This window comes from Mus pahari, chromosome 2 (genome assembly GCF_900095145.1).
Source record: "Mus pahari chromosome 2, PAHARI_EIJ_v1.1, whole genome shotgun sequence".
Lineage (NCBI taxonomy): Eukaryota > Metazoa > Chordata > Mammalia > Rodentia > Muridae > Mus > Mus pahari.
In genome coordinates, this window is record NC_034591.1 from 152,315,978 (window position 1) to 152,332,550 (window position 16,573).

The window sequence follows — 16,573 nt, forward strand, 5'->3', positions numbered from 1 at the left end:
ACACACTCACACACACATACACACACACACTCACACATACACACACATATACACACACTCACACACACATACACACACATACACACACACACTCACATTAAGGGTCTAGCATCTCTGACTTTCCTTACTTGATACAACAGAGGCCAAGAGGATGTCCAACCTTTGACATTTTAATATGGCATTGTCATCTACAAATATGTTGAGCTGGATTAATTCACAGTCATCTAGAGGTTGAACACACCTGGGAAGAATTAAAATGAGAAAAAAAAGCTATGAAGCAGATTTGAACTCAATTCTGTTAATCTTCAAAGTTCTTTCTATTTTCCTATCACACTTTCCAATCATCTGGCAAGCATAATCCAGAGGAAGCCATCCTGGTCTGGGCTGAGGGGCTCCCCGACACCTCTGCACAGCTATGGAAGGGAGCAATGGGGAAGCCATTCTCCCTTCAGGGCCTTAGAGCCTGAGGGCAAAGGCATCATAGTGACAACTATTTGACAAGCTTTCGTAATGAACATTTTTGCATACGATCTTTTTTCCACTCCTTATCAGACACAAGGATTATTATCTCCAGTTAATACACTGAACTAAAATCATCTGTTTGTATCCATAGAGCAAGACCGGGAGTCAGGGAGTCTGTGTTTATATTCCTGCTCTGCAATTTATTACCTATGAACATTCAGGGATGTCTAAGGATCTCTGAACTTCATTTTTGTGGTGTCTAAAATAAGGAAGTCTGATAACTCATGGGTGTGTGTGTGTGTGTGTGTGTCTATGTGTGTGGACAGTTCTACAGCATCCAAACACAATACAGAATGAATGGTAACTAAATCCCAGTATTCACTGTGCATAGCAAGAAATACGAATGATATTTTCTTATAAAGTCTCTGTGCAGGTAGGAATGAAGAGACGATGTATTGTACTGAACCGTATAGTGAATATTTCCTGATATTGTGGAGAAATAGCACTTCTTTTTTTTTTCATTTTTATTTTTTTCACCATCTTTTTTATTATTATTATTATTTTCTTTATTTACATTTCAAATGCTATCCCGAAAGTTCCCTATACCCACCCCCCCTGCCCCTGCTCCCCTACCTACCCACTCCCACTACTTGGCCCTGGCATTCCCCTGTGCTGGGTCATATAAAGTTTTCAAGACCAAGGGGCCTCTCTTCCCAATGATGGCCAATTAGGCCATCTTCTGCTACATATGCAGCTAGAGACACGAGCTCAGGGGGTACTGNGTCTGTCCCGAAGCTGTGTAGCTTCTGTGGTCCACACTCTTGCTAGCGCAGACTGGAGCCTAAGCGAACCAGAGCAAAGATGGCTCTCCTGCCAGCTCAGGCCTTGAGACTCCTCCCGGGTGGACACCCCTCCTTGGGTGGGAAAGGTGCCAGATGACTGGAGCCAGAAACGGGATCTTTCCCAGAAGCTTCTGCAGGCCGCCCTCTCCCTGGCAGTGCACCGGAGCAAAGATTGGTATAGCACTTCTAAGGAAAGAACTCAACCTAGCATTTTCAAAATGAACAAAAACCAAAAGACTGCTGCAGTAAGATTGGCCAAGGTTTGACACAACATGGAGAAGTATAATAATCATGTATCCAGTCTTATAGTTTTATAAGTACCTTTGATACATTTTTGAATTGAACCCTTTATTTGGGACAGTGGACTACTTACCAGGGCCCGTGACTGATCTCAGGCCAATCTGATTCCTCATCCTACACCCCATGGCCTTTTAGTACGGTGTTCTTCCCTATCTCCGGTAGTTCATTCCTCCCAGGATTAGCTCTGGACCAGTTACAGGCTCCTGTATTCCCATTTCTAGCTACAGTCAAACCTTAGACCCCTGCTGCTGCCACGGGTGTGCATCTTTAGTGCATGAACCATACAGCCCAAGAGATAGGAGGAGATGTGAGTCTAGACTTGGTTGTCTGATTTCATCCAATGAGGTCTCTCCTCTTGAGAGGGACTCTTGACAATGAACAGTTATTGAGGGAGGGTGTCCCTTTTCCTCAGTGCTGTAACTACTGGCAAGTTCTCCTTGCTCCAGTAAATAGCCTCATGCCTCTCTTTTTCTTAACCTCAGAGGCTCCCCACAAAGGCAGGCCACACAAGTAGATGGGAAGTTTGCTGAGAAGTGTGTTGGGGAGAGAAGACGGCACTAAAGGGAGAGGCCTGGGGCTGAGAACTACTAAAAGTCACTATATAAATACATGAGACTGGAAAACAATTAAAAACGCTTTTAAAACCTGTCCTGTAAAGGACATTGGGGTGAAAACCTCACTGCTGAGTTAAGCAATACTGGTGGCATCCTACTCAAAAAAAAACTTTCTTAAAAATATTTTTGCAGCCATCACATAAATTAGGACTAGTTTCTATCCCTTCTTGCTCTTAGCGGAGAGTTCATACCTGGAGCATGCAGTCAGCCCCTCCTCCTGTGCATAGACAGATCCCAGGACAAGCTGGGGCGAAAGGACCAGGAAGAAGGCAGCAGCCGAGACGAAGCTCCTTCTAGGCTCCGTGCCTAGATCACACTTGGCCCAGTGCCTGTCCTCATTAGTCCCAGCAACATGAATCTGATTAGACACTCTGGCTTATTTTTGGCAACCTGGGAGTGCACGGGCTAGGACTCATTCTCTTCGCTGATACTGTCATCGCAAAGCTCCCATTGGCTTGTGGAAGATTCCTCCCTTTTCTGGAAGAGTCTGTTGTCTGTGAGGCACTATGACACATTAGACATCAATTCAAATGCAGATCGTGTCCCCTTGCTCCCCCTCTGTATCATTGCAGCCACCCTGGTTCCTGGCTGGTGCAAAAATTCTTAATGACTTTGATGTTTGTAAACTTAATGTTTTCTGAGTTAGTGAACCAACTTCTATAATCGATGAGACACAAAAGCCAGATTTGAATGTTATTAAATATTCAGTTCTCAGCTTGTCTACAGTTTGGCTAACAGGACGTTTTTCATTGCTATGTGCTAAAAATTATTTGTGTGAAAGAGATTAATAATAATAATAATAAATTATTTTTATCTTCCCCAAATAAAACTGAACCATTGAGCTAATACCCACTGTAAATCCATATATATATACACACATATATATATATGTATATATACATATATATATACATATATATATATATATGTATGTATATATGAAAAATGTTTACTAGTAAGAATAATTATTTTAGGTCACCAAGATACAAAACTTCTGAGATTCCAAAGTATATATTACATTTAAAAACTATTATGGAAAAGGTAGCATATCTTGTCAAACTTTTCAGTAAGTTAAAACTAAAATGTTTTTCTTCTCATCAGTCATCAGTTGGTTTGAAGATTTATCTATAACCAGAGTGTCTGATTCACTTGGCATTTCATGAACTGCCATGGAAATCCCCAAATGTCATCTCTTTGTGAGTCCACTCTGTGCTTGAATCCTTGGTTTTCTTCTCATAGCTGAGCCCTCCTTGTCCCAGGCATTCCTTCCTGCTGCTTCAGGCCACTAAGGGACAGATCTCAGATTCTTCTTCCCAGCAAGGAAAAGACAGGCTGAGATTAGTCACCAAATGCAGCTGCTTGCACAGCTGCCTGGTTAGGGACCAGCACTTAGGGTCAGGAAGTAGACTCAGGAGACAGAGGTTGAATGCTTCTGCACTAGCCTCCTGCCAATGGTGTGAAGTCAGCTGTGCTCAGACCCATCCTTCAGATGAGCACTACCATCACCACCCAACAGCTGTGTGCATTTCACCGAGGGGGCCAAGGATCCATCAGGCAAGAGGTTCAATGTCCTGTGTGTGCAGAGGGATTAGGTGCCCACAAAGCAAGAGTTTCCTGTCTCACATGTGAGGGTGAGGGCTAATATGGACAACCAGTTTAGAATTCATGCACAGGAACATATTTTCTGTTACCAACATGACCACATACACCAGGACGTACCCAGCACCTACCAGGCTCTGATCCTGGAGCTGTAGATACATCTATAAATAAGTTACAGCTCCTGGCCTGCGATGACAGACAGCACCTAACAACTAGTATTGATTCAAATACCACGAACACAATACTGGCTTACTTAATGAGGAGACCGAATTAATATCTTCTAATGCCAGATATCCTGTATAAGTACAATGAGTCCAGAAGAACATAAGATTACTGGTACATTTGTAGGACTCTATACTCTCTTCTAGGGCTTTGAGTATGCTCCATGTTTAATTTAGTTGCTGAAAACATGTACCATACAAAAATCAACAGATTAAGATTGGGGGATGTCCACATGTGGTTCAGGCAATCAGCAAGCCTTTGATGTACTGTGTGACAAATTGAGTGTCTAGAAACAACTAAAAGAGACAATAATAGGTATTCTGTACAAAAAGGGAGTTTGTATTTTGAACTTATGACCTTGGGAAAATAATCTTTCTGATCCTCAACTATAAACAGAGATTGAGAGCAACCATATTTCTCTCATGACAAACATCTTGTGTGCAGTGACGTCATTTGTAGGTGGCCTATGTAGTGCTAACTATGGCACCTACACTGAGTAGGTGGTTAGCTCCTTGGAGTAGTTCTGTGCTTCTGCTGTAGAAGTGAAATCTGAGGTTCGTGGCAGCGGGATAACATACAGCTCACCAATGTGTGATGAATCAAAGCCGTAGGTTCCAGGAAGCACATGAGTCTTGGTTGCAACCAGAAATGAATTGTTTCTGCCCTTGGAGTCTACACGGAATCGAGAACAGACATTTAGGACAACCACACAAATGATTTTTCAGAGATAGTTTATAAATCTTTTAAAAGCCTTCTTTTAATTTTGTGTGTGCACACACACATGCATGTGCATATGTGCAACTGTGTATGGGTGCCCAAAAAAGCCATAATAGGACTTCAGATCTCATAGAACTGCAGTTAAAGACAGTCGTGGGTGTTGGGAACAGAATTCCAGTTCTTACAATAGAGCAGCAAATACTCTTCTACTGAGCTGTGTCTCCTGAGACATTTCTCGGGCTGGTAATATGTGTGTGTGTGTGTGTGTGTGTGTGTGTGTGTGTGCCTGTGTGTGTGTGCCTGTGTGTACCTGTGTGTGCCTGTGTTACTTGGGACTGAATCTAGTTTCATGCAAACAAGCTAAGTACTCTACCAACTGAGCTATATCTCTAGCCCCTAAACTTATCTGAGTATTTGAAGGAAGGATTTTAAGCACCCATGGCTCTTCAGTATGGTCAGTTCTTCATCTTACCATGGCTTCTCTTCTGAAGAGCTGGCTAATCTGTAATGAAGAGAACCATCACAGGATTCTGTCCTGACAGTTTCCCCACTTTCAGGACTGACAAGCGAGCAAGAAAAAGGAAATAATTACCTTGAAATAGCTTCATCTAGAATAGTGTTTGCTCAAACACTTCTCCCACTTACCAGAACATGGGGTTTCTCTGGAAATTAGCTTTGACAGTGACTTCATTTGTCATCTGTTCATCCATTTGATGCGTATTGTGTGCTTTTCACATTAAATACTCCACGAGCTGGAGACAGATTCTTCAATGGAATATCAAATGCTCATTGTAAAGCTCTGAGATCATTTTTCATGAGATGGGCAAACTGACATTTGGTGTGTGACTAAAATACTCACTGCTACCATAGGTAACCATGTTCACTTATTGCCCATCACCTGACTCTGCCTCTTGTCTTTCTCTTGAACAGATTGTTACGACGTTCCACGTGGCTGTGCAAGACGACAACAATATCATTGTGTCTTTAGAAGCTTCTGATATAGTCAGCCCAGCATCGGTGTATGTTGTGAGGGTAGCTGGCGAATCCAAAAACTATTTCTTTGAATTTGAGGAATTCAACAGCACTTTGCCTCCTCCTGTGGTCTTTAAGGCCACGTATCACGGTCTTTATTACATAATCACTCTGGTGGTAGTCAATGGGAATGTGGTCACCAAACCATCCAGATCAATCACCGTGTTGACAAGTAAGTGTCTCATGATGTCATTCTCTGTGCTCCTTCCCTGAGTGTGTCCTCACAAGGCTCTAGCTGAGGCAAAGTCTACGAGAGAGGCAGCACACAGCTTGGCATCTAATGACATAGCTGTGCACTTGCCATTGTAGTAAGAAAACAGCCTTTTACCCATTTGATAGTATTTAGTATTCAATGACAATATATCTTGAGACTGAATGATAATATCAGGTTAATGACTGGACCATGTATACTTTTCCAACAAAATTTAAATGCATGATCTTGGATGTTATGTCTTGTTCCAGAACTTATATTCTCAGGTGAAGCAACTGGTTTTTGAGACAGTGAGTTTGTATTCATAGTAAGCCCACTTGACTCTAATTGTACATTCTTAGCTGGTGCTGGTATGCACAGAGAGAGAGAGAGAGAGAGAGAGAGAGAGAGAGAGAGAGAGAGAGAGAGAGAGAGGTAAAATGAAGTAGAGAGTTGGTGTTGATATTGGGAAGGTTTCAGCAATGGTCTTACTGCAGGTGATTCTTACCGTGTTCTCTGACTTGAACATCACATCGTAAGGTAACATGTTCTCCAGTATAAGGGAGAGTGATTGCTGTAAGACAGTGGTTGGTCATCAGAACAACTGAACACTTCATTAGAGATCCTTTTGTTCATGGTCTTCAGTTTGATCTTTCCGGTGGCTGCCATCATTAAACTATCAGTTCTGTGTGACCACTGTGGACATGATTAGGGAAAAGGACAATGTGTCAGTTTCTGTTAGGACAAAAAAGAAGGAATCAGGAGGATGAACCGAGAGAGCAGTATTTTAACCTGACTGTCAAAAATTAATTAAAGTCTCATTGGCAGAATCCCAGGGTCATTATTAAATTCTGAAAATTAACAATGGCACAGACCCAAGAACTGCAAGGCTAATGGAGCTAAAAGAGAGAACTGGAGATTAATTTAATTAAAGGGAAATCTCACCTTATAAAATCCTGTCTCATATTCCAGGAAGGAAAAAAAAAAAAAAGGTGAATCTGGACTGAGCCTCCGGTGGTAGCTGTAGGTGTATAACTACAACTCTTCAGAGTCAGCACTCTGCCTCACAAGGCTCCGTCGGTCCAGAAACACCTGGCCGAGGACTTAGCAGTTGTTCCGTATAACTTAGCTCGTTCAGCAAGAACAGGAGAAGTTGGAAGGGCAGAGACGAGCACATGATGCAAAGGAGGATGGAGAGATACGAGACCCTGTTCTGTCCCAACCGTTAGTAGCAAGCATGGAGCCAGTCCCATAAAGTAACGTTGGACGTTAAGCTTTAGCTAACGGTCAGTTATTAAAGAAATGTGAAGGCCTCGGTGGTCAGTCACATCTGTAATCCCAGCATCCCGGCCTTGGGACAGGAAGGCAGGAGAGGAAGGGTTTTCTGTTATTCTCTACTATATATCAAATTCAAGGCCAACCTGGGCTCCGTGAGATCCTGACTCTTAAGAAGACGAAAGAAGCAGCAGAGAAGAAGGAAGTCAGACACACAAATGAGTCACAGGATGAGGGACAGTGAGCCATCCTATATGTATATAGTTATGTATATGCATAGGTGTGAAGACTAGAGCGCTGTCTTGGCTGTCCTCAGGAACACTAGTCATCCTAATTTTGGGACAGGGTCTCTGGTTGGCTTGGAACTTGCCTATTCAACTAGACAGGTTAGAGAGCAAACCCTGGGGTGGGGGTGGGGGCGGCGGTGTGTGTGGATTAACCTTCTCTACCTCATTAGCATTGGGTCTGCAAGTATGGACTTGTCTTTTTACTTTTACATTCATTTACTGTCTCTCTGTCTCTGTCTCTCTCTCTCTGAGTGTCTGTCTGTCTGTCTGTCTGCCCATGCACACATGAGGATGCACATTTGGAGGTCAGAGGACAACCTGCAGGGATACATTTTCCCCTTTCTCCTTTATGTGGGTTATGGGGATTAAATCAATTCTTCAGGCTTGTCAACAAGGGTCTTTACCCTCTGAGTCATCAAGTCAGCCTTTTAATATGGATTCTAGGGATCAAGCAATGATGGAACCCTCCCCCGCTCCCTCAGTGCTGTGTCCCATTTTAAAGTCTGAAGTGCACTACCTCAGATTCCAGAAGAGATGGTAAGGTGGGAGTGTGAGAATCTGCCTGAAAGTGAGAATGTTTCGGCCTCAGACTTGGAACAGCATGAGGAGGTATTTGAGTATGTAGTACGACAGAGGGGATTTAATAACCTGGTGACTAAGGCTAGCTTTGAACCTGAAAACTCCCATTTTTAAGGAGCTCCTGCTTTATACCCCACCATCTTCCTGTTTTAAAGTTTTAACTTTCTAAAGCATTTGCTGTTCTTGCTTGAGGGACTGACATACTGCTCTTGAGGGTGAAAAGGACCTTTGCTTCAGGTGTCAGTCACATGCTGGAGCCTGTCCCCTTGAAGAAAGGCCGTGACAGAGCAGGAGGCCCAGGACAGAGCTCTGATTTTTTTTTTTTTTTTTTTTTTTTTTTTTTTTTATACAGTTGTGAGTCTTGTGCTCTTAGAGAAAGTTGAAAATTAGGCACAGAATAAACTCAGCACAGCAGACTCACGGTCAAGCACCCCGCAACCCTGTGCTCTGACGCCTGGTTAATATTTAATAGAGAAAGATGCTTCTCTATAATGCGAGCATTTCAGGAGGAAAAAGAGGCTTTAGCAGGAAAAAAAAAAAACATAAAACCTGGCAATAACTGCTTAGGATCTGAATAATGTTAGATCCATGCAATTGGTTCCTGTGTCAGGCAAGACCTAGAAGTAGTGGCTATCAGTCAAAAAGTTGCAGAAGACACATGGAAACAGCCCATGGGCATATTAGCCACCTATCTCTACTAGGAATATGAATATTTGATTTATTTAATCCTATTTATTAGACATATTCTCTGTCATGGTCAAGCTACCAGAAAAATAATGATACATAAAGATATATTTAACCAGGCATGGCCAGACTGGTAAGGCAGCACTTACTGACAGGTGCTCCAAAATAACTCAGAATAGGTGGCCAGTAACACAGCGAAAGATTTTAAGTGCCCAGCAGGTGAATTGAGACTTTATGTGGTCCAGAATGAAGACAGATCAAAGAAATGACACGAGATGATTAGGCTAGGGAAGTCTCTTGTAGCAGAGCCCCGGGCTGAAAGATGCTGACTCTTGCTTAGACAATGGGCAAATTACCAAGCATTGATGCAGAGTCGTGGTTCAAAGGCTGAGCATACTGTCAACGACGTGTGGATGTTACCTGTGAAGCCTTGAGCAGATGTGACTCTCCTCTATGTCTCAGTGCTCAGATCTGTCACTCATTAGGAGCTAGCAACCACTTTTCCATACAGCTCTGGATAACATAGGCATGTAACTCTACAGGCCACAGGCTCTGTACTGTAGTGACTTAACTTGGCTGTTGCCACAAGTAACATGATCACCAGCTAGCAGGCCATTGCTCTCATATTGCCTTGTAGATACAGAAATTTGAACATCAAATTATTTTCTTTTTTTTTTCAAATCATTTTCATATGTCAAGAGTTATTATTTCTCTGATTCTCATCAACCCATTAAAAAATAAAATCTTACCATTATCTCCCAAAACATACAAAAGCAACTCACAGTTCAGGTCCAGTTTAGTAAGATGTGGTTGGCCAGACTGATCTGCCCTACTGTTACTGTATATAATAATAGTGCCTATTAGGTACTGTTAAAAAAATAATGGAAATGTTTTACAACATATAAAATTATATGTTTCTCACACTGACTAATAACACCAAATCAACAGAGTATGTAGGGCATAGCATATGACCAATGAATAAAAGCGTTACCAAAGGCACTGGATAGAAAATTGCTTGGGAGAACAAAGGCAACTTGAGCTTGATTAGGTTGAGAAATGTCATTGAGTTAGGAGTGGCTGGTTTGTGACAGAGATGCTAACTAACATGACAGGATCAAGTGGCATCAGGACTTACTTGTGTTGAAAAGAAACATAAACAAACGTAAGAAGATAGGCAGGGAATTAACCCAGAAAACTGTGAAAACATTCTAAGGAGGGATGAACTAAGGCAGTGGCCATAACGTTTGCCACCCCTCCGATTCCCTGGATGACCATGGCCAACACACCTCTGGCTTCCATTTAGATGCACACAGGTCAGGTCTCTAAGCATCTTCTAAACACAAAGTTGTGGCTTGAACTTGGGATTCATCATCTGTCTTTCCCCGCATTACCTCGGATGGTCAAGTTTCCTTTCTTCCTCAAGAAACCTGCCCCAGGGACAAGAGCTTAAAGTGTGTCCATTGAGGGCCAGACCCTCGCCTGATGCAGTTGTTCTTTGAGATTTCAGGTAGGCAAAACCAAGGCATCTCAGGCAGATGTCCCCAGTGCTACTACCCAGCGCACGCTGTCCCCAGTGCTACTACCCAGCGCAGGCTGCCCTGGCTCTGCCCGCTTTGTTCATGCCCGCACCCTGATAATCACATCCAGAACTTTCAAATTTCCATCAAGTGAACACAGTCATGGCTCCCCTTGATGCCGGGCGGGGGGTGTTGTCTTCGAGAGCACACACTGGGCTTGTAACTTTCTCACGGAGGATAGTCACAGCTGTGAGCGTGTGGCCTGCAGAGGAACCTCACCTCTGCAGTGTGCTGGAGCTGTCTGTAGAAAAGTAAATTTCAGATTCCTCCAGCTCAAAGCCACACACCCGTTTCCTTCCTGATTGCTGTGAACGGCTCAAAGACAACTAAAGAACACACAATATCTTAAAATGAAATACTACTTAAGAGTATGCCAACCATTTCATTAGAAAGAAACAAGACCTTATTGCGTGTCCTATTTTTAATATTTATGAAAAGCAAGACAAAGGCAGATTAGTATTGGGATTGCTGGTCAAAGGAGGACAGCAAAGTCTACTCATAAAATCAAAAGGAAGCAAGAGGCACGAGAAAGTTCGAGAGCACGCTTGTCTGCGAGTCATTACAGAAGCTGAAGCTCAGGTGGAGTGTGGAGGGGTCTTGAAGAGCTGAACTTCTGTGCTCCAGGCATAGGGAAGATAGTTCTGGGTAGGGGAGGTCCAGTTAGCAAGAGGATCAAAATGCTCCACCCCAGACCACATAGCCAATCTCAGGGCGAGGACCACACCTCACCACTGGACTTGGTGAAAGCCTATGACAAGCACGGTAGCATCCACAACACGAAGAATCCCAGAATGACTGACATCCATGGTGGTTGAGAGGGGAAATGACTGAGCTGCATCGGAGGCCAAAAAAAGTCAAGCTAGAACCCTCTTTCAAGTCACACAAAGAAACCTCTGCTTGAAATGACAGGCATCACACTGTCGGTCAGATTCTATTTTAATTATCAAATCAGCAGAACTTTACAGTATATGCATGATGTTAATAGACATAAAGATCAGAAAGATACCCATTTCCCAGTAAGCATTAAACAAAAAGCGGCATAAATAAATATGTAGAACAGATGCCATGGAACTGAAACCTTCTGAAATAAAAAACATAATTATCTAAGTGAAGTTAAAATTTTATTTTGCTGATTTTTAATTTAAATTATTTTTCGTATCGTATGTTTTGGTCATGTTTGCCCTCTCCCTAACTCCCCCCAGATCCTCTCCCTCCCAGCCCACCCATCTTTATGCATTTGCTCTCTCTTTCTTAAAAAAAAATCAAAACAAACCATAAGACACAAAATACTAAAACATATAAAATAAGCAAAAACCGCAGAGTCTGTTTGGTGTTGGCCCGTTATTTCTGTAGATGGGGCCTGCCCTGATATAATCGCATCGCATAGTTCTACTTCCCTGGAAAAAATGGTCCCCTTTGCCAGCAGGTGTCACTTGCACATAGCCCCATGCTAGGGGTGGGACGTTGTCCACTTCCCTTTCTCAGGGCCAGGATCCCATCTGGCTTGAACTTATGTGGGCCCCGTATATGCACCTACCCATTCCCCAGCAGAATCCAGTTAGAAACTCCCTGGCAACATCTCAGACACCTGAAGATAAGCCCATCCCTCATCTAGACAAAGGAGCAGAGCCCCTGTGGTTATTGAAGCTATATTTATAGGAACTGAAGACACGCTCTCTACTGGATAATTTGTAAAGTTATAAACAGATCCTCAACGTTTCTAAAGAGTACTTGCACCAAGCTGGTCAAATCTCAAAATAATATTAAATGATAAAACCAAGCTATAGAATGATATTACAATATAAGGTTATTGATATATTAAATGATTAATATAGTAAACATGAAACAATATAGACTATATGTAAATGGAGAAGAATTTCAAAACACAACTAAAAAGAAAGACACCGAGTTTAAAGTTATATTTTATCTCCAGTCCCAGTGGAAGAAGAATGGTCCTGGGTTTGTTAAGTGTATGGCCCTGGGTTTGTTAAGTATATGGGGGAGATTCAAGTGAATCTGTCTGTATGTTTGTTTATGAGTGTGTGGATATATGTGTCTGTCATCTCTCTCTGTTTCTGTCTCTGTCTCTCCCTCACCCCCCTGTGTGTGTGTGTGTGTGTGTGTGTGTGTGTGTGTGTGTGTGTGTGTGTGTGTTTGTGATTGCAGGTTATGAGCCACCCTGGGCATCGAACTTCAGTCCACTGATAGAGCAGTATGCACTCTTAACCTATGAACCATCTCTCTAGCTATTATAATATTTTCATTATAAAATTATTCAGATAAAATATTTATCTTTTGGAAGTATGGGGAAACTTTATTTACACAAAAATGATGTTTGTAGGACATATAAAAATCATTAACTCTTAAAAATGTGTATTTCAAATGTTTTATGATAAATTAACACCAAGCAAATGAAGAATATTCTTAAGTTTCTGTAGAAAAAGGGTCTTGGTGAGCATGATCTAAGTGATTATATGCATCACACTGAGTGGTTGGTTCTCTTAGCCATAACTGAAAAACTTCAAAAGTCATAGAAAGAAACAAATGATCTCATAAATATTTATCATTGCCTAGAGCCAAATATATTTTCTGCTACCTGTCTGTTCCTGATAATCTAATTTTGTTGGCACAAGGAAAAGGAAGAATCTGCTGATACAGACAGACACTACCACAGACCTAGTAAACTGAATATGACAAGCAGTCTAAACTCCAGGTTTGCATTATGTTCATCTATTGAATTGAAACATTAATATCTGTGCTCTCTAATGTCCAAAGCTGTTGGAAGTGAGGAATGGAAAGATGAGTCGAGAACTATTGAAAAGCAGTGTCATCTCAAATGCGCTCTGTTAAGCACTGCCAAAGCTAAGAGGAACTCTTCCTGGATGAGTCCTGGGAAGCTCAGCGTGCACAGAATTTAAAACATAATTGTAAATGTGGGGGTAAGATTGTATCAGTGCAACATTTGTGGATTAATGATGGCTTCCTCTCTCTCTCTCTCTCTCTCTCTCTCTCTCTCTGCCACCCCTCTTGCCTTGGTAGAACCCTTGCCTGTAACCAGTGTGTCTATCTATGACTATAAACCTTCTCCTGAGACAGGAGTCCTGTTTGAAATCCATTATCCAGAAAAATACAATGTATTCAGCAGAGTGAACATCAGCTACTGGGAAGGGAGAGACTTCAGGACGATGCTGTACAAAGGTGAGAAACAGAGGAAGTTGGGGAAAATCATGGCTTTTTTTTCTTTTTCAGATTTTTTTTCTGGATGAACTTCTTGCTTACTCTAAGCAAGAATTAACTGTGGAATCCAATACTTTACCTACAAATGAGCCATTAAGAAAAAGTTATTGATTCAAGGAAATCTTCTTATGAGGAGTCATAGAACATCCTGCTCATTAGTTGAGAATTGCAAGCCATACATGCAATATGAGAAATTCTCAAGTTGGTTTGAAGTGTGAGTTATTCTTGCCAAAGGCAGTATGTCTGCTTCCGGAAATGGAGTCAAGACAATGCAGCAACAACCTCATTAACAACACTTCCCAGCAGCTACGCCCCAGGCTTCCACAGCAAGTGGGCGACTTTCGCCCCATTTCCCCGAGAGAGGGTCCAAGACTATTCTCAAAACCTAAGGGTGGTATTTTGGGTTCCTACTTGACCACGCACCACGTAAACCAATGAACATTTCACATGAGACGCTTTCCACAAGAGAAAAAAAAAAAAATCTGTTGCAAAATTTCTGGGTATTTTTTGTTATAAAGGGGTAGAAATACTTCAGTTTTTCTTTTAATAAAGAGCTAAATAAACCTAACCTTCATAATTCCTGCATAGAACATTCATAAGATAGAAATTAATTTTAATTGCGTTGAATCTTGTTAGGCATGCTGACAGGAAAAAAAGAGATTTTTCAGGATTAAAAGCACAGGTTTCCATTTTTCTCTCTAGCCTTCTCTTCTATTGAGTATGCCAGACATTAAAGGAAGCATTATTCTATGGATATTTAAATTTAACTGGGACATTCTCCAAGTATGTGACATTAAGAAGCTCCTAATTTAATGTAACTGATCTTCTCCTTCACAGATTTCTTTAAGGGGAAGACGGTGTTTAATCACTGGCTACCAGGAATATGTTACAGTAACATCACTTTCCAGCTGGTATCAGAGGCAACTTTTAATAAAAGTACCCTCGTGGAGTACAGTGGTGTGAGCCATGAACCCAAACAACACAGAACAGGTGGGTCTTCAGAAGAATCCAACGTCAAAAGAAAGTAACTGAATTGTATTGCTGTGCATATGATATATGTATTATAATATAATGTGTATCATATATGTAATATATATATATATTATGTTGCTATATGTTTACTTCTAAAACTTCTAAGACATCTTTTTCTTAATAGTTCTAAGAAACATTCAGCCACATAGCTAAGGAAGAATTTATTTTTATAACAAAACAAAATTTGTATCCAAAAAATTTGTACCCACATTAAAGATACCTAAGCAAAATACCCAAGAAGAAAAATCTAAAATAAATAAATGTAAGTAAGCTTCGTTCTTATCTTTTGAATAAAAAAGTGGATGGTACTCTTGAAAGTTGTAATCAAGCCACTTAGCTGGCTCTGGCAGCTATTGCTTATTCTATACCTTGACCAGTGACCATGTAGAGGAAAGGCAGCCATCTTAGGACAGATAATCAACTAGTGAAAGAAAATACTAGCGTTTAGGCACGTATAAAACTTTCACTACTAATTCTATTGGCATTAGTAATATGGAAAGGGACGATGGAGCTTGGAGGAGTTGGAGAGGAGGGGGTTGGGGTCGAGATGATCAAAACACACTGCAGAAATTCTCAAACCACTAAAAAGGAAGCACAGTAAAACCATTATGGTATCAACTCATGGCTAGAGGAATGAATGCATAGAATATATACTACTGAGTATCCATCACTTAACCAGTGCTGAGTGTGCTTAACGTGTGCAATGACGCACAGTCCCTTCTCAGGAGTACAGGAATGAATCTGAACGGAGCTCAGACAGCCCCAAGACCCTTTCTGTCTGGAATTCTGTGTCAGAATTCCCATTTCATTTCGGCACTAAACGACTAATTCACCTTACGTCAACACTGACTATTCTATGTGCATATGTGCACTTTTCGTATTCTGTTCTGGCAAGGACACCCTGATGGCCACTCTTTCCAACCTGGATGTTGTCCTAACTCTAAGATGAGAAAGTAAAGACCAATGAGACAGGTAATGTGTCCTCAGAAGTGGTGTCACCTAACACAAAAGGCAACACAGAATGAGATCCATGTCACATGACAACCTCTGCACAAAGGAGGCAGAGATGAATTTTTTTTTCCTCAAAGGTCACAGAGAAGGGTCTTTGAGGAGCTGCTGCAGGCAGAGAATGTGCAGGCTGCCTTCATGATTTGCTATCTCCAGAGAAAACGCATTTCTATAACCCATAGTTCCTGTGTATTCATACAGCTCATTTCAGAGATGGGAAATGAATTCATACTTCCAACACTGGAATCTACATCTGTAAGAGCCGCCTGGTAGTAAGCCGTGCTGGTACAGCCTACTCACATACAGTGTGTGTTCTGAGAGCCACAAACAATTTTTTAAAAGTTTTTAGAAAATGATTTTTAAGCTAACCAGGGACAGAGACACATATTTTCTTAAAGTAGGATTGTGGTAAGCCCAGAAATGTCTGCATCACTGTACTTGAGAAGTAATTACCACATCAACACATACAGTATAAAAAGTTACTACCCTTCAAGTGTGCCTGCTGAGAAGCCAAGAGATAGAAGTAAATATATGTATACTATACAAAGTGCTAGAAGCTTAGATATGGTTGGCTTAGAAACTGTTCCTCATAATACTTTCTCTACGGCTGCCCAGACAGCTCAGCTGGTAGAGGTATTCACCCCCAAGCCTAGTCACCGAGTTCAGTCTCCAGGACTCACATGGTCGAAGGTCAGCTCCAACTGTTTCATGTTATCTTCAGACCTCCATATATAACATGCTGAGGCATGTGGATTCTCTCTCTCTCTCTCTCTCTCTCTCTCTCTCTCTCTCAAGAAATTCAAGTTTTTTATTTTATTTTTTTCCTGACTATAAGAAGTCAAATTAAGAAGCACCTGATAACTGTATGCTGGACTCATGAGGAAATAAATATTCAGTTCAGGATTAAAAGTTACCG

General features: G+C 41.5%; 1 protein-coding gene across 3 annotated transcripts in view; it reads left to right on the plus strand.

The window, feature by feature from the left end:
• Nucleotides 1-16,573, plus strand: part of Ptpro (protein tyrosine phosphatase receptor type O) — a 208,424-nt gene that overhangs the window by 110,556 nt on the left and 81,295 nt on the right. For all 3 annotated transcript variants that reach the window (XM_029534785.1, XM_029534791.1, XM_021190314.2), the window contains exons 2-4: nucleotides 5,687-5,960; nucleotides 13,420-13,578; nucleotides 14,455-14,607. In XM_029534785.1, coding sequence (XP_029390645.1) covers nucleotides 5,687-5,960; nucleotides 13,420-13,578; nucleotides 14,455-14,607 — 586 coding nt within the window. The remainder of the gene's footprint in view (nucleotides 1-5,686; nucleotides 5,961-13,419; nucleotides 13,579-14,454; nucleotides 14,608-16,573) is intronic.